The sequence below is a fragment of the Taeniopygia guttata genome, chromosome Z, assembly GCF_048771995.1.
Source record: "Taeniopygia guttata chromosome Z, bTaeGut7.mat, whole genome shotgun sequence".
NCBI lineage: Eukaryota > Metazoa > Chordata > Aves > Passeriformes > Estrildidae > Taeniopygia > Taeniopygia guttata.
Window position 1 is genome coordinate 18,936,660 of NC_133063.1, and position 18,279 is coordinate 18,954,938.

The 18,279-nt window shown below is 38.8% G+C and overlaps 1 protein-coding gene across 8 annotated transcripts in view; it reads left to right on the top strand.

Moving 5' to 3' along the window:
• Positions 1 to 18,279, top strand: part of ARB2A (ARB2 cotranscriptional regulator A) — a 254,123-nt gene that overhangs the window by 207,570 nt on the left and 28,274 nt on the right. The window contains exon 11 of one of the 8 annotated variants that reach the window (XM_072922382.1): positions 14,115 to 14,214. The exons of the other annotated variants lie outside the window; for them this stretch is intronic. Coding sequence (XP_072778483.1) covers positions 14,115 to 14,214 — 100 coding nt within the window. The remainder of the gene's footprint in view (positions 1 to 14,114; positions 14,215 to 18,279) is intronic. 8 annotated transcript variants of the gene reach the window in all.

Sequence of the window (18,279 nt, forward strand, 5' to 3'; positions counted from 1 at the left end):
AATGGGTTTTCAGTGTATTTTAAATTTTTATGACCTGTGCTGATCCCTGGTGTTTGTATAAGTCTTGATCTACTAATTGTACATACTTGATTTTCTTATATTGTTGCTGCTTGGAGGTAGCACGTTGCCTCTGGGTTTTCCACTCTGTAGAAAGTATGTCTGTTTTACTCTTTCTATCCTTCTGTTGTCAGCAATCCATCATTCATCTCCAAAAGTCTGCTCAGAGTAGCATCCCTAGTGACTTACTGTGAGCAGCATTAGCGCAGGTGTTGCAGGGCAGCCTTATGCCGCTCATGCGCTGGTTTGTCTTGGGGTGCCGTGGTAACGCAAACAGTTATTGCATTCCATCCCTATATGTGCCCAAAATTGTTTCTGTCTCTTTATGACTCTGCCGCTGGGAAATGGAGGGGAGTTGGGGTGGGGAAGGGTGTGGGTTTCTGTCTCTTTTAAAGTCCACTCAGGAAGGCTGAGCATGCTCTTTGTCTTGGTGTGAGTTTTGCCTCACTGTCTTCTTAGGTTTTGCTTAGGCAGAGGCTTTTCCTTTTTGGCTTCTCTTTTTGGGGTTTGGGTTTTTTCTCTCATCTCAGAGAGACTTCAGTTAAAAGTTTTGAGCTGCCTGAAGGCAAGTTCCATAGGTGCCTGCCCGCTCCCACTCACCTTCAGCACCCAGCCGAGCAGAGCAGCCTGTGGAGTCACCCCAGCCCAGACACATTGCCTTACCTGCTCCTGCTTGTCTCCTGCTGACAGGAAGGCAAAGTCCCTTAGCGTGTTCCTGGTCCTGACCGAGTTTCCATCCACCATCAGAGCATGCCAATTGCTTTTATCAGCAGAACTTGGCAACTGGAGAAGTAAGCAGGGTGGTGAGGGAAGACTGACACCAGTTTTCTCTTTGTCTTTCAAACCATGCACTCAAGGACATCCCCAGCATTTTGGGTTACTCTTCGTTCTGGGGAGTCCATGAGGTTTAGCAGTGTTGTATCTGGTGATTATTTACTATTATTTCTTAGTTGTTGCTGTTCTTATTGTTAGTAAACTGTTACTTTTTTATGTACATCTGCTCATATTTATTCCTTATTGGTGGAAAGGGATTGGTTGAACCCATAAACGGAGGCACTTCATTCCAGAGTGTTCTTCTTCAAATTGTCTTAAACCAAGACAGGGGACATTAGGAAAGTGGACCACAAGGTTTCAGGATGTTCAATGCCTTCAGGCTACCTACTTCCCATGAAAATTGTAGTGAGCCACTGTAGTAGCAGATAGATTAGCAGGGGTACAGTTAACGCCAGGGAGATAAGATGAGCCTTCACTTCAATCAGATACTTATTTTATTAATAATGACTGGAATTAATTATGACTAGAGTTAATAAAGTAATAATACAAAAAAAAAACCCTCCAAACTACTCATGAAACAACTACAATAAATAATAACACAATACTTGCACATTAGAAAAATCTTGGTCAGTGTATGTATACAAGGACATACACAAGTTATTGACAGGGTCAGAGTTGGTTTCCTGTTCTTGCAGGCATTAACTGTGAGGTTTACCTTACACATATTTATCCATGGCAAAAGTACAGTGTGTTGAACAGAAATTGGAGCAACTACTAGTGTCTGAGCATCAGAGAGATGACTTTTTTTTAGCTGACTCAGCATGGATGTGACTGGACCCCTGAGTTCTGGACAGGAATGAGAAATCTCTTGAGATCTGCTGAATGACTTTGTGATATGATCTTCATCTCAGGCCCCATGATTTTCTACAGGAAAGGGGTATGCATAAGGAAACTGAGACTGACTGTGACTCCTTCAGGTTTCTTGCAAACTTTTTGTCATTTCAGTATTAGCTGTACAAGTTGTCTCATGTTCTCATGGCTCATCAGAGCCTGGCAGCGGTGTGCACAGCTGGATAACTTCAGGCTATGCCCTGCATTTCCCTGTGGGAGACATGTAAAAGTTGTTCTGCAAGCACAAAGATGACCACATCTCTTGGTTGCAGATAATTTTTTCTAAGGTTTCACATGGACTGTGTTTTGCCTCTATAGCCATCATGTAACACTTTCTCTGACCTAGTGTAACCATCTCCTCCAAATTTTGCTTCACAGAAATAAAAAGAATTAGTTTCAAGTATTTATTGTGTAGATCACCATGGCATTGGTTGCATTTCCTGAACTTTTGGAAATTTTCATCCCTAGACAAACTGGACATGATTATTCTGCAGCAGTGATCTGGTTTTTTTCACCTTACCTTCACTAAAAATAAGTGGGATCACATTGTCTTCTAGACCAGTTGTCAGAAATGAGAGAAGAGGCATGTCTGCAAAACTTGTCAATTTCCACATTTAGAATGAGATGTTCTCAAGGTATCTTATTTCCTCAATGCATTCCAGTTACAAGGAAGCTTTGTGTGAAGTTTCTGCCATGTGAGTACCTGCTTTGCTCCAGGATTATTATCTGGGGGCTGTTCACGTTCAGCTAATTACTGTGGACAGAAACACCGTTTCAAAGAGGAAAGGAATAGTCTGTTCGCTGCACACCTGCTAAATGCTACAAAAAGGAATAAAATTTAATCATACCAGGAGAAGTTCAGATTAGACACGAAGGGAAACTTTCTAGTGGTATATCTGTGGTTACTGCCTTCAGGTGCTCCATGGAGGAGTTGTTTAAGAACAGGGCAGACAGATGTTTGCCAAAAGGGTTGTAGGGGCATCGGGTCTTGCTATGGACAAGGGCATGGACCATGCAATATCTGTGTAGCACCTGCTTGTTCACGGCTGTATGAATGGGTGGAGAGAAAGAAAGCTAAGCAACAGATGACACAGATCTTCAGGTTCAGTTTTTAAGCTCTTTTCATAATTTCGAACACATTGCTGCTGTCTTTTTAAAAGATTAAATAAACATTATACAACAATCATGCAAAGCTGTTTTAGTAATGTATAATAGAATTATTCTTTTAATATTGCTAATCTTTAGGTTTGCTTTCTGGCAGGTTTGTTTGGTGACATTATCTACTATGTTTGTCCAGATGCAGAGGACTGACAGTTATTGATAACAGTGTCCTCTCTGGTCTGACATACAATAGCAAAAGCGAGTGATCTGCAGTAAGTGAAATTAGTGAAAAAAGTTGTGCTGCTCTGTTAGTTCCTAATCTTATAGCTTGTAAATAATTATTTGCTGAGAACACTACTGCCTTTACAGTACTGCATTGTGTGGGCTGTGGCCAGCTTCATTTCCACTCTGTTCCCAGAAAAGAAAGGAGCAAAGTGCTTGTGCATTTGTGGCATATTCCATGGAGTGGATTGGAATAATGATAGGGCTAGGGAGAAAAATCCTTAAACCAGATCAAAACAAGTACCTTGGGATTCTTTTTTTTTTCCTTCCGTGATGTTAGGTCCCCAAACTCTTGGGATTTTGGACAGTCAGGATGCTTTAGTAAATGTGCAGTGAGAAAACTGCCAGATTGAAGATTTCTTTAATGTTACTGTCCAAAATCACCAGCCATGCTTGAAAATAGTTCTTAACAGAACATGCTCTCTTGGTTTGTGACTTCTAGCTACAGGGGGCAGAGCATATGCTTTTAGTACCAAAAAGTTGTTTTGCTTTGGGGTTTTTATTGTGTTTGTGTCAAACTTCTTTAAGTTACGCTTTTATGTTTCAAGCTCTTTCTGTGTTTCAGTCTTTAAGGCTTGCCATGAAAGGCATAAATAGCTGCAAAAAAATCCTGAAAGCCTGCAGATTATTTCTGAATCTGTAACTGATTCTTTGTATTGTATATAGACTAAGGAAATACTCAGTATTCAGTGGTGTCTTAATTCACTTGGAGAGGGTGTAATTTTCTTTCTTTTATAAGATTAAATAAGAGAAGACATTTTAGCCCTACAGGATTTGCGTGTGGTTGCTTTGTTTATTCAGAATATGCATCATTCACTCAGCTGTGTGGGATTTAATGAGTCAATCCAGAAACTTCTGAGCACACAAAGTTTGTGTCACTGTTGGTGTCACTGGGATATGAAGATCCTGAGTGCTTTTTTAGGAGATATCTAGTGTCTTCTTGCATTTGACCATCAGTTTGTGCACTAAGAGACTGGCCCAGGCAGCCCTCTCTTCTTTTCTGAAGCTTCACTGAAATCACACAATCACAGAGGTCGTAGCATACTTCTGTCTGCCTTTGTGGGGTGTCCTAAGTAATTTGCTTTGGTAGCAGAGTGTAAGGTTTGCATGCATTGACTCGGGCAAGGACAGCAGCAGTTCAGGTTGCTTTGAGTGCCATTCTTGCTCAGGGGCAGATGTCAGTCTCTTACATAGAAGCAGACAGTTACAGGCATTTTAATAAGCCTGAGGTAATACAACAGGCCAATTTAATACCCTGATTTGAAGGCTGATTTGATGGCTGATTGCATGTAGCTTGCCTTCCTGCAGGAGGCCTTGTGCACAGTCTCTACTCTGGTGTGGAGCTGCAAGAAAGTACAGAACAAATCACAGACCTTCTAAGTACTTTTATTTAGATTTCTTTTCATCCTAAGTTCAGTCAGAAGAGGGTTAAAACCCATTTGTCACAGCGAAAGGGAAGAGTTGGCATTATCGCATCTAGTGGGAAGAGGAGTGAGTCCACCAATGGTGTCACTAATTTTTTGGAAGTGGCCCTTGGCCATGGCTTGGCAGAGCCTTTATTCTAATCTCTGCTTGCCAGTTCCAGGTACATTGCTTTTTGTATGTGTATATGCTTCATTGTCTCTTGATCTGCTTGGTTTTCATAATCGTGGATGATGGTGTCAAATATAGATGGCAGTAACTGTGGTTGCATAGATGATAGGGACATCTCAGGTCATCAGCAAATTCTCATATCAGATGTGAAGGAGTGATTAATGTGCAGTTTCAAATAGAAGATTCTAACTACTATATCATTACTTATAGTTTTCTAGTGAGTTAGCAGTAAGTCTGTATTTTATTTACTGATCAATTTCTGGTCCTGCCGTTTTTGAAATAGATTTTTTTCTTTTTGCCCATCCAGTGATACGGAAAAGAAACATGAATTTTTTTCAGCTGTCATCAGCAAGAAAAAAGAACCCTCAAATTATTTTTTAGATCACACAATTTTTAAGTCATTCTCATTATTAATTAGTGAATTTTCAGAAGCTGGTGGAGGCAAAAATGCATTAGCCATCTGGAGAGATACTGAGCTCAGACTGCATGTTCAAGGGTCACTGTGCAGGCCTGCTCCTCACCCAGGTCTGCCACAGTTGTCCTGAAGTTGGATGGGCAAAAAGGAGAGAGACACCACCGTGTATGTCTACATTATGAAATGAGGGCCATCTGCTTCAGTGGGTAATACTGGATAATAGACTGTTTCATGCAAATAGTAATTCACTAGCAATTACTGTAACAGCTAGACACTGAAGGCAAATCTTACGAAAAACAAATTCTAAATTTGTCTCCTTGTTGTGATAGACGAGATGAATATGCAAATAAATGAATGGTATGAACATTTTGTACTCTGTCCCGTGCATTACTTAGAATTAATAAATAGGGGCTTGAAGTATGGCTCGTGAGATGCAGAGCTTTTCATGTATGTCTGCAGCACTCAATCCACAGCAGAGCCAAAACTGCTCATATTTGATACTGGCAAAATAATCCAGGAAATATGAAATTAATATGTTTTAATAGGCAAGGGCCTGACTTCACAGCTCATAATCTAGGCCCTAAAATGTATGTTAAGACAGACTTTGTGAAGACCTTGAGGCTGTTAGCAGCCTGAGCCTCAGCCCATCCTTTTGCTGGTTGCCTCCCTTCTACCAAAGTCTTTGGAGGGATATGTGTGTTCCTGCAAGACAATAACACTAAACTGCAAAAAAAAAAAAAATCATTTGTATTAATATGATGGCTATGTTCATTTCTGGAAATTCTACCTCAGGGGCAGTTGCTCAGCAGAGAGGCAGGACAAGCAGTAGAGAGCAGCAGCACTTAAAACTCCTGCAGCTGAGTCTGCAGGAAGCTTGTGCACTGGAGCTATGCTCCCCAGCCTGGAGCAGTTTTCAGACCATGTGTAGACATATTGACAAAGTGCATAAAAAATACTTGTACTCAGACTGCCTGTGCCGCGTGTGTTTGGAGCGCAAGGTACTTAAATTTTGAGGATTATAAATTGAAGTGTGTTTACAGTGCAGAAACAGTAGAATATCATTTGCAATGTTACCAGTGCTTTTGAATTTCTTTTTGTAGTTAGGCTTGTTTATTTTTGTAGTTTAGGCTTTGTTCTTTGTTTATTGGGCTTGGGGCTTGGGGTTTTTTTCTTTTTTGTTTTTTTAACCTGAAGGTGATTGAAGATTCAAAAGTTTAACAGTCTCTAAACAAGGTTACAGTCAATACAGAACTTCTCTGCCATACAGTTCTTTCTCTACAGAAGAGATCTCTGCCTGATTTGGGAAGCTGTCTCTCCTTTGCCTGAAACGTTCCATATTTAGAGGCAGTTTTGTTTCTTAGTCCTTCCTAAGGACTCTCAAGGTGCAGACAAAGGACAGCCTGCTCTAAGGGGTTTGGCAACAATTATGGAGCACTTTATGTCCCACAGTGAAGGAAGGAGAACAGCAGAGCTGGGCTTGTCTTTCGTCTTCCCACATGTAACTTCTTAGTAATGCTAATTTGCTTTTCCTGTTTAAATATTTCAGAGTGGGCAATCAATAGTAACAAACATCAAAGCTTAATGGGACTGCAGAGCCAGAGACATGGGGTCAGTGCTCAGAGGCTTTTCCAGAAGGTTGTAGTTGTTGGTGGCGCAGGTCTTCTGGGTATCGCACCCAGCTGGAAAGTTTCAGCCTATGGGATGCATGGGAGGTAGTGTAACCCAGCTCCATTCATGCAGTGACTTTGTAAGAGGATTTATTTAGGTCCTGGAGCTGGATGTTGTGTTGACTGCTATAGAGGAACCACATCTCTTTTGCTTTATAGTATAATGCAAGTGTGTCTACATGCCTAATCCCTTAAGTTATTCTTCCTTCATGTAATTTTTCCCTACTGGGCACAGGAGGCAGGTTGGGCTATAAAGTTGGGGAGTTGAATATGAGCAGGAAGAGGGTTGTGATTTAAAAAAAACTAAATTCACATGATCTATCCAAAGGGGATGTATCTTAAGCTGTTACAGTGCTGGATCACAGACACGCAAACCTGGAAGGGGCCTCAGGTGGCATATCCCTGTGGCAGGCACGAGAATGATGAAGCTGTAGCTCCACTGTCAAGCACTTGTCTATACACAAGAATGTACATAGGCACTGTCTGTACAAGTATGGAGCACTGGTGCAGCAGTATATGCTGATACAATCTTCTCAGGAGACAAAGGTCTTTGCTGGTATCTCTTTGTAATAGTCTATCTCACTTCCGTTTTCCAAATATTTATATGTAGTTTACACAGCCCCAAGGCAAAAGGACTAGCCCAGAGCACACAAGAGCCAACAACCATGTGTCACCTGCAGCAAACAACCATTTGGATAGCCTAAGACAGTCATCAGTACTGGTGCCTTCTAAAGAAAACTTCAGCCTCTGGATCTACTTCATCATAACCTTTAGGACCTAGGTGGGAACCAGGTGGTCTGAAGTTATCCCCCTAATTCCTCAATGCTTAGCTTCCCCATCCCTAGAACAAGGATGCCTCTTCTCTCCTGTGATAGAAAATGTGATCCAAGTGGTGGAACATTCAGACTGTATGGCAATGAAGGTGTATTCATACCTAAGATAAAAGACCCGGAGCGTAGAAAATACCCTTATTTTGTGTGAGACTCCTTATTTTGTGTGAGACATTTATTTTAAAAGGAGGACAAAATTAGAAAGATGGCTTTAGCAAAATCATGGCCAGCTGCTGTGGCAAAATCAATCAAAGTTTAAAGGATAGTGGAAAAAAAAGTGAAGATCAAATTCATGTTGCTGCTAAGTACATAAACCCAAAGATGAGAGGATGTACAAGGGAAAGTGCTGCAAAAGTACATCTGGCACTGCCCATATTGGTGTTGTACATGTGATATAGTGGAACCAAAATATCAGAAGTGATAGAAAGTATAACTAAAGATGTTACTTGGGACAGACCTTAATATTTACAAATGAGAAACTGAGTAAGGATTTACTACAGTGATCATTTACAGCAAACAAGTAAAGCATGCAATACCCTCTGAAACAGTAAAATAGAAAAAAAAAGTTTAAATCTATAATTTTAATCAAAAGTTTGTTTCAGTCATTGAAATTCTGTTATTGCTGCTTACAAACATTAAAGTCAATCAAAACATCAGTAGCCTGCAAGATCAATATTTTTAATATGTTTGCATTGCAGTGCTGCAGATTTTTGGCTAATGGATCTCACCCATATTGATTTCCATGGGAAATGTTAGTCTGATACTGAAATTTATTTTTTTTTTTAAGTGAGGGATTATTGGTTTGGAATTTTGAAGGAGATAGAAGTATAAAAATTGGTTATTGACTGAATTGCTTGGGGTGAATGAACCTTCAGCACTTGCAATAAACTTATAGCAGAGAGTCATTACTGAATACTGCGTTAGTCCCTTAAACCTAAAATCAGTCAATATCCTATTATAACAATGCAAATTGTGGTGAAATAGCATAGTGAGTCATTTTCAGAGCAGCAGGATATTCATTAGCATCTACATACATATATGGATGGATGTATTAAACCACATCTGGGATATGCACAACAACTGATTTTCAAGCTAATTTTAAATATATTGAGTTTATGTTTATAATGATGCAAAAGAGTTGATATGAAGTAATTTTTTAAATTCGTTTAATGCCTTTATGGCTACAAAAATTAATAAAAATGCAGTGAGATATCATAAACATATATATATGTACTTGTATAAATAAGTATATTTGATATTGTCCTGGTTCTGAACAAATTTTTTTCTATCATGCCTTTCTGTGATACCTGCTGAAATAAATTAGTTATCCATTCCAGAATAGACTCTGCATTCCCAAACAGGGACTGAATGAGTTAGAGCAAAGCTAGAATATAAATTTTTATTCACAGCTGCATGAAAAACATCTAAATAAAGAGTTGCCTTTTGGTCCCTGCCCTGCTTTAAAAATGCCTTGAGCCTTTGTGTTGCTCTGCACTAGGGACTGGTAGCTAAAAATGGGTACTGCAATATGCAGGCTGTTGAGTGAAATATATTTTCACCTGATCTGTATAAATATTTTAGAAGTGTACAATAACATGTGCTGATAATTCAGTGCCTGTGATAATATGGGAAATAGAAAATGTATTTGTGTTTTAGTATTACAAAGGCATCTGTGGACATTTTCTGATTTTTTTTTTTTTTCTAATTTTTGGCTTTGCCTATACCTGGCCAGAAATAAATTGGACTAAGCTTCAGTGGTCTGCTTGGATCAAAATGCTAGTAAATATGCCATTGTAGTATGGAGTTCAGCAGAAATCTAATAGAGTCAGTATCAGTAGCTGATGTATCATCTTAACTAAAGAAGTCAGACAAGAGGCAGGTTGCTGTATCCTGCTGGAGTTTTGATGGACCAACACCTTTTGGGAACAACTAGTAATGAAGTCTAAAATCTCTCAGTAAACTTGTTAATAAGGTCTTGTCGTTGACAAGGTACCCCTGTAGTTACTCTTGAAGTCATGCAGTTTCTGGATAATTAACATCCTCCAAATTACTCCAGCCACTGAGTTAGGACAGAGAGATGGTGGTAGCAGCCCAGCCCCTCTGCTGGTGTCAGCCCAGCCACAGGCAGAAGGGATGATGTGGTAACCTGCCTGTCCCTGCACTGCATGCAACCCTGCACCACTGTGCAGGATCAGTTTTGGGCAGATTTTGGAGCATCCTCCTTATTTCACCTTGACTGGAATAGATTTCACTTTTCTGGTATTTTTTTATAGTTTTTTGGTTAGTTGTTTTTGTTGTTGTTGTTGTTGTTGTTGTTGTTGTTGTTTCATAAGTAAATACTAAAATAACACTTTGGAATATTGTTTTCCATATTTACCAGTTTTGCAGCCTAGAATGCTGGATGCGCATCTTTATTCTGTAATTTTTAGAAGACAGTAGAAGGATGAGGAGTGTTTCCTAAGAACAAAGAACTAATGGAAGATAAAATCTTCCTTTGTAAAAATTTCTCTGCCTTGTAGCTTTAAACTTGTTAACGTGATTAATAAGAAATATATTTTATCTTTCATAAATATCAGAAGCAGAGATTGGATATGTTTAGGCAGGGATAGTGAAAAAGGTAAGCAGAGCTTCTGGTAATTAAAATTTCATGTTCTCTTAATGAGGAAAATGAAAGAATTTTAAAAGGGAGTAAAAATAATAATATATTCCTCCACTTGTTTTTGTGGCTGTTCCAACCCTGTTCAACTCAAAACAGAAAAAAATACAAAAGTTTGAGCTTTTGTACATTGCTTCAATAGAGCAAGCTAAATCAAGAAATCCAACAGGAATGCAATTTTTTTTCTTAAACCTGTTTTAAATAATTCAGTTTTTATAAACTGCAGAAGTTGTGCTTAAAAAAGAAAAAAGAAACACAAAGTACCATAGGAAAAGTTTAAAAGAGCCAGAATTAAGTGGAGTGAAGTATTCTTGGTAGTTATGCCGTGTCGCCAGCATGAATTAAGTGGAAAGGAAAATCAGTAAGTGCATCAAAGGTCCTTTGGCAGGATCACAAGTGAGTTTGGAAGCCAGAGGTGACTTGATGTTACTTGTAGTAGGACCTTAAGAGCACAGAGATTAAGAACTTTTTCCCATATTCAATGCCAGCATGTATGCGCTGTTTTGCTGTCCACTCCCCACTCCCCCTGGTCCCCTTGGGGTGGTAATTCCAGCAGGACAGAGGTGACGCTGCAAGGTAGAGATGTTTGCCATTAAAAACAATGTCGGTGCTGACTCTGGCAGCCAGTACAAATTCATTGTACCTGTGGTAGTGAAACAGCTACAGTTTCTTTCATAATCTGCCTCTATTAAATGAAGTAATGTGTTTTTTCTAATAATTGTTTTCAATTGGGTTTTTGAATTTTGTGGTTCCAAAACTCAGTAAATACTTCATAAGATGATTGCACAATTTTCCAGAACAAAGAACCCAAACAGCTACACCAGGAAAGTTACCTGCTTCGCTGGAAATGTTCATAAGAAAGACAGGGGCTAAGCATCAGAGTTGGCAGTCTGCAGATTGGCGTTTCACACCCCAGCAAAGCTTCTCAGGATCAGCTGTAACTCAGACAGGGCCAGGCAATACGATTTATGGCTGTGTACCTTGGTTTCACCAGACACCAGTATTGTGCAGTCTTTGCTGAGCCTCCATGAGGTGGTCCAGGAGATCATGACGGTCAAGTATCTGTGCCTACAGACTTTTCTACATCTGAGACAGAGGCATTAAGCACTTTAACATCACTTGTTCTTCTTATGATTCAGACTAAAGAAGCAGAATGGGAAACCAGCTCACTTGGGAAGGCAGTTACAAATTGGGTTTAAACACAAGTAAGCTGTCAAGGGGGTGATGGGAAGAACGCAGCCCTGCATGCTGGACTGCTGAGGTAACCTGGCCACAGAACCCTAGGATCAGGTTCCCACTCACTAAACTGAGTATAAATTGAGTCAATTATCAGGCTTTAGCTGTGTAACTTGCCTTGATATTAGTGGGCATTGTGGGGCTAAGACTTTCAGCAATGTTGTGCAGATGTAGGGGCGTCACTCTCTTGGAAATGTTGAAAACATCACATTTTTTTGTCTTTGTTTCTGAATTCTGTGTATGCCAGACTGGTCATAATAGAGGAGTTCAATTTGACAATCTTGTGATTCATTTAAAATAAGATAATACAGGCTGCAGTGACTTCAGAAACACAAGCTGAATCGGAAAAATATGCAAAAATCCTATAACTTTTTTTCTCAGATTAGCAAAGCTCAGTTCTTTTTTTCCCTGAGTAGCATGTTCTTCAGCATTATTTGAAATTCATCTTAAATTTGTAATCTGGATTTGCTACATGTGCTTCATCACCCTAGTCAAGTACACTAACTAACATACACAGAAATACTGAACTGGCATGTCACACCATGAAAGATTGTATCTTGTGTTTGCATTGTTTATATTGTTCATTGTGTTACATAGGTTCATTTATTTATGTAGATTACTCTTGGAAGGTAATATATTTACCTCGCCTGGCATAGAAAAATGTTGGGAAAATGACAAAAACATGGGAAAGTTCTTCAGAGACCTGTTTTGTGTCTCCAGCATTCAGATGTTTGCAAACACACTTATTTGGTGTCAATGCTCACCTCAGTAATTTCTGATCAATTTTTGTAAGGTTTTTCATTCAGCTAGATGGGTGCGCAGGCAGTGTTTTAACTACATCATTTTTAAATATATTTTAAATATATTTTGGAAATCCTAACAAGCATCTAAAGACCTTGAAGAAGAAGTCCAAATTCCAGCTTTGGCATGGTGGCATCATCTTTATGATCAATAATACAGCTTTAGGTAATTATTCTTTCTTGTGTCAGTAATGCAGTTTTGTTTCTGCCAGAGTGTAGGAGGTATGGCTCCTTGGCGTTTGTCACTAGGTATCATCCAAACATCATTATTGTGATTTTGCAATGTTTGAATCTTCTTTGATGACTAGAGAAGTTAATGAGCTGATTCACATTTTTCTTAGGGTTTATTAGGACTTCTCTTATTAACCTGGAATTACTAAAATTATGATGGAGATTAACATATTCTTAAGTGATGGTATTTTGCAACAAAATGTTCACAGTAGCCTCAGTTCAGGGAAGTTCTCAAGACAGGATGCTGCAGGAAACTGAGCACTGTTACATCATATTGAATTTAATGCATGCTGAAATGTTGTGGGGGTTGGAAGCAAAATTTTCGAGTCCGTTAGCTTCAATTGGGTTTATACTTTAATATGTGCAAATTAATTCATTTGTAATAGAATTGCTAATTCCCTGCTGTGTGATATGCTGCTACTTTTTAAATCAAGTCTTCTGGACAGGAAATGTATGTGAACCTGAATAAGAGAGGTAAATGCGTGCCTCAATAAAATAGGTAACCTGTGTTGGTTCAGTGGGTGTTACTGTTGTGAGTGTAGTGAAACACAGCACCTCCCTGACAATTGAGCTATATTATGATTCTGCCCAACAGCCAGTGTTCACCTTGAAGCTGAAAGTGTACAATAAAGTATAGATATGGAATTTAAGCAGTTGAATACAATTTTCTGAACTTTTTAGGTTTTGGGAATTTAACAGCTTATTTGAAAATAAAATCAGAAATAGCATGTGGCGATTGTACTGCTCTGTGTAGTGTTGCAGGAATACCTCCAGAGTCATGCATGGGACTACATCACCATCTCATATCTCTCCTTCTCCCTCCTCCACCAATACCTCCTTTCTTTGTAATGGGGGAGAAATTGATTGCAAATGTCTTTTCTTGACCCCCTACTCCCTATATGTTAGCACCTAATCTTCTACAGTTAGCGCCTAACCTTCTACCTTCTATTAAAGATCTGTGTTTACAGTAATTATATGCATAATATGGCATATTATTGTCTGGACTTCCTATTTAATCAGTACAGAGTTTCTTAAAAGTGCAGCTGAAAAGGGCAAACAAAATTAAAGATTTATATACCAAAACAAGTTTGATTTTATAAGCTCCCAGCATTCCAACATACAGAGATTTGTTCCACCAAGTTTTGCGATGGCTTGCAGATGGGCTATGATTAATCAGAGATCTGACTGTGAAGTAGTTTGCAATTAAACTGGAAAGCTCTGAAGCATGCTAATTGAATCAGAAAATTAGAGACACTGAACAGTAATTGACTATTTCTCATGCAGCAGGTGCCAGGCCACTCAGCTGTGGAACAAGGTATTTAAGGCACATTAGCACTAGGAAAAATATTTCTTGATATGGAACAGTCAGATTTTCTGCTCATTTTCACCGTGGATGTCAGAACACACAACTGTGATATCTAGAGTCCATAGTGCATGCTGCAAGAGTTTGAGCAGTGGGGTCATTGTGAACCTACATTTATGCAGTGTCTTGAACCAAGCTGAAGTTGGAATATCTGAGTAACTTCCTAGCCCTTGTGGACTAGTAATTTCCTCCTTTTTCTTTTTGTAACAATTAAACAGAGGACAAGGCTTTTAATGGCAGCAGTCCAGGTCGTAGGCTAATAGCTGCTTCCAGACTCCAAGGACATCAACTCTCTGTCTGGGGAACCTTCTCCATAAGGTGGGGTGATGTTTGCTTATCTACTGCCATGTCATTTGGGGTCTGTCCTTGGAAAAAACAATGGATGGACACTAGGTAACACTAGCATATTTTTTCACTACGCGATTCTTCTTCTCAGTCTTTACTGTGGGGAAATGACTTTTTTTTTGTTTGCCACTTACAAAGGTGGAGATAAGTAGAGCGTGAATTACTGAGAATCTGTGAATTGCTTTAATGAAGTACCTTCACTTTTGTTTCATTTTTCTGCAGTTTTAAAGAATTGAATGTTTCTAGTTAAATATTAGTTGAGGGCATCAACTATATAAATCTAATACTGCTGTGAGCTTAAGAGATGCATAACACCAGTTCATATCATGTCTCAGCATGAGTTTATATCTTCTAATTAGTACCACCATTTTATTGAGAGCACATGCAATGAAAGTTTGTTTGCCATGCCAACAGGGACTGAAGCACATACAGTAGTTTTGCTATAGTAGAATGATGGTGCAGTATGAGCACAAAAGACTTATAGCTGAGCAGTAGGTAACCAAAAAAGAGTGGGATTTAATAAATGAAATGGTGAAGAGTTTTTACAGAGATATAACCATTTTCAAATTAGACTGGGTAGGGCGCATGATTTCTTTCATCTCAACTAATTAGAGCTTGGTATGCTTATTGGTGAATAAAAAGGAAAGTATTAAAATACAAATGCACTGCATCATATTACTCTGGTATCAAGAAGCAGAATATTACAATATCCAAATGCTAATCATATAACTTAGCAGATGACTGCAGAAAGTCATGTATTTGAACTGAGACATAAATTATAAATTGTAAACAGTGCATAGGGGATATGTTGTAACTGTGTCTCATTTAAATTAAGGCAGAAAGTTTTCTCTGAAGCAGATTATGTGCCTTCATTAAGTTTTAAAGTATCTTCTATAATGTTTTATTAAGATCACTTGGCACAGTGTTTCCCAAACTGGATGTTAACAATATGTACTGGTGGAAGCGGCCGCAGTGGTAGAGGTGGCTCAGGTGCATTGCTGCACTCCATAGCTTTTAACAGCACACTTCCTCGCCAAGTGCTAGTGCACATACACCAATGTCTTTTCCATGTAATGCCCCTCCTCAAAAGTCCTCATGCCTTTGCTCTCTGTACTTGAAAGCAGCTCTAAAACATTTACATGATCAATGTTTATTGCTGGAGGGATAAAGTTTGCTCTTGCATGGACAAGTGAGAACATATTGATCATTTTATTCTATCTGCTATTTCTAAATTCAATGTACCTCTGGAGTCAATAAGTGAGATCGAGAGCATTTTCTTTTTTTGTGTGCCTGCTTGTAGCTTGTACTCAAGATCCAAGATGCATTTTTGATTAATCACGAATGCTCTGAGGTCATGGAAAGCAAATGTGTTTGTGGAGTGTCAGGCTGATGCTGTCAGATAAATGTCTTAAGCTTAGCCAGGGTTCGTGCCCCAGCTTTAGGCTGTGCCAAGCATCTCCCCTTGCTGATAACAGCTACACTGGCGGCGACTGAGCTGTTTGTTCACTGAAAGGGCTGACCTTGCCACATCAGGCTGGAGTCAGGTGAAAAAAATACCAGCCATGTTTTAATTGAAACTTTAAAAAAATTAACCTTGTCCATTTTACCCATCTTCAATGCAAATGAAATCTGCATTCCCCCTTCTTGCATGGGGGTCTGTCTGCTTGGCTTCTCCAGTGTCTACCTAGCTGGTCCCACGGCTGCAAGCTATCTTGATAAACTCTGCATCTTCAGAAAATTTTTGACAAGGTATTTTTGCACAGGGCCCAAACAGGAAAGAATCCCTGCCAACAAAACTAAATATTTTTAGGGACAGTTCACATTTTGGTTCCTAGATTCTCCCATAATCTCAATGGTGTGGCCTGGAGGGGGTGTGGTGTATGATCAGTGGTGCCTCTCCTCATCCATGAGAGGCTTTTAGGTTCGCCTTTTGCTCGTCCATGGTTGTTGGTCCTCTGTAACTAGTTGTCAGCCACAGACAGGAACAGTGACATGATTGCAAAGCCAACAACTGAGATGCATGAGGGGAGCCTGGTTTGTAGCACAGAAGGCAAAATGATGGATCATATGGTGGTGCATAAATAAGTGAAAACTCATAGGACTTCTTGGGGGCATTTGTTATAAACCACCTCAAGTCAGTGCTTTTGCTGCTTCCCATTTCTCCAAAAACATGTTTGTTCTCTGCTCCAAAGATTATGTTCCACTTTCCTCTCAAGAAGTTCATACTGTCATGGGTAAATCATCAGGGCTAATTAGACACAACAATGCTGCAAAAAGTTTTTTTAAAAAATATGCAACGCATCTGTCATGAACTCCCACCAGACCTCTTGGAATGAGATATTTTTAATATTTTATGTTGAACACAAAATATCTTGAGGAAATGGTTTTATATTCTGTACCAAAACAAAACCTTCAGTGTCAAACAAGTAATACTGTCTAAGAAGCCCTTTAGATGCCAATATTTCAAATTGCTGCATTCCTAAAGTATAAATTTCATTTTAATAAAATTACTCAGTATAGAAAAAAAATTGCAGGGAATAATAAAGAAAGTGGAATGTATGTTGGGATTTATTTGAAGCCTGGAGTGCACTCTGATACAGGAACAGATATTAATGTTTTACTGCTGGTCCTACAAACAGATGTTTTTTAATGTGATGTTTTCAGCTAACATCTAAATAAAAATAAATGTAAATATTTTTCTCTTTGAACTAATTATAAAGAAATTGCTGTCTGATTTTGTCACGCAAATAACTTTGTCTTCTTTAAAATAATATTTAACATAGAGGTTTAAATCATGTTCTCTGTGGTCTCCTAATAAGTTATTAATAGTTAAATGTTTGTGTTTTGCATAATTTGTCTATACAGAAGGGAGAGATTATGCATGTGAGAGACACAGATTTGTATACTTTAAATGGCTAAAACTTGAGCAAATCCCTATTTCATGTTTATTCTTGGTGGCAGGTCACAGATTAATAAAATAAAAATATGAATAAAATTAATAAAAATACTTACCTGAGTGACAGGAAAATGTAGTTAATCAAATTCCATGAATCCAAATAAAGTTCCAAGTCATTCATCAAATACTTAGCCTGAGACATGTTCTTTAAATAGATCAGCAATCCTTATTAAAAAGAGAAACATATCTAGCTTGGCACATCTGCAAGTGTGCAATTCTATATGATGATCTTGTTATCCTGACATGCAAAAATATATCTCTTTTCCAAGACGGGGTTTGCATACACCATTTCTGCAGCTTTTTTTACCCAGGACAGCTACCAGCTGCAGTTGGTCCCCATGTGTGTTTTCAGCTCCACTACTCTCCACTTCTTAGGAATTGCAGTACCATCACTGTGTAGACACCTGTGTGAAGAAGGGGTCAGCAGTAGGTTCAGTATATGCAGAGAAGGTCTGTGTATGCTGCAGAAGTGAACCTGAGCAGGTCATGATAGCTGCAGTGATATAAGAGCACTTTACACTGTCCAAATCATGGTGGTTATATATGTCAGCTCTGACAGAAAAAAAATATATGTAAAAAATTTATGTCTTCTTCTTGATATGTTATTTTTATATTAGTGACTATTCTCATCTCAGCTGGAAAGGCAGAGTAGAAAGGGTTGACAAAGAACAAAAGTTATCAATGGAAGTAATCAAAGAAACAACGGAAGTCTTTTGTCAGGAAATTTAACAGTACAATTGTGCGGAAGGTCTCCTGCAAACGTTTTATTGACCCAGGTACTGTCTCAAGTTATTCCTTACAGGGAATGCAGCATTACGTAGCATATTTAATGTTCTGATTAACTCATCCAAGTTATGAATTGCATTCTGCTTGTTTTTTCTTATTATTAGTCCTGTCCTATTTCTTCCTGGCTTGGAAATTGTTTAACTGAGCTGCTGAATCAGACCATAGCCAGGTAAGAGGAGCAGTGATGTTAAAATGTAATTGGTTTAGGCAGTCATATCCCACAAGTGAGTTTGTCACTGGTGGAAGTAGATTTCTTCAGCTTCAGAGGATAGCTCAGAAGTCCTTTTATCTGTGTA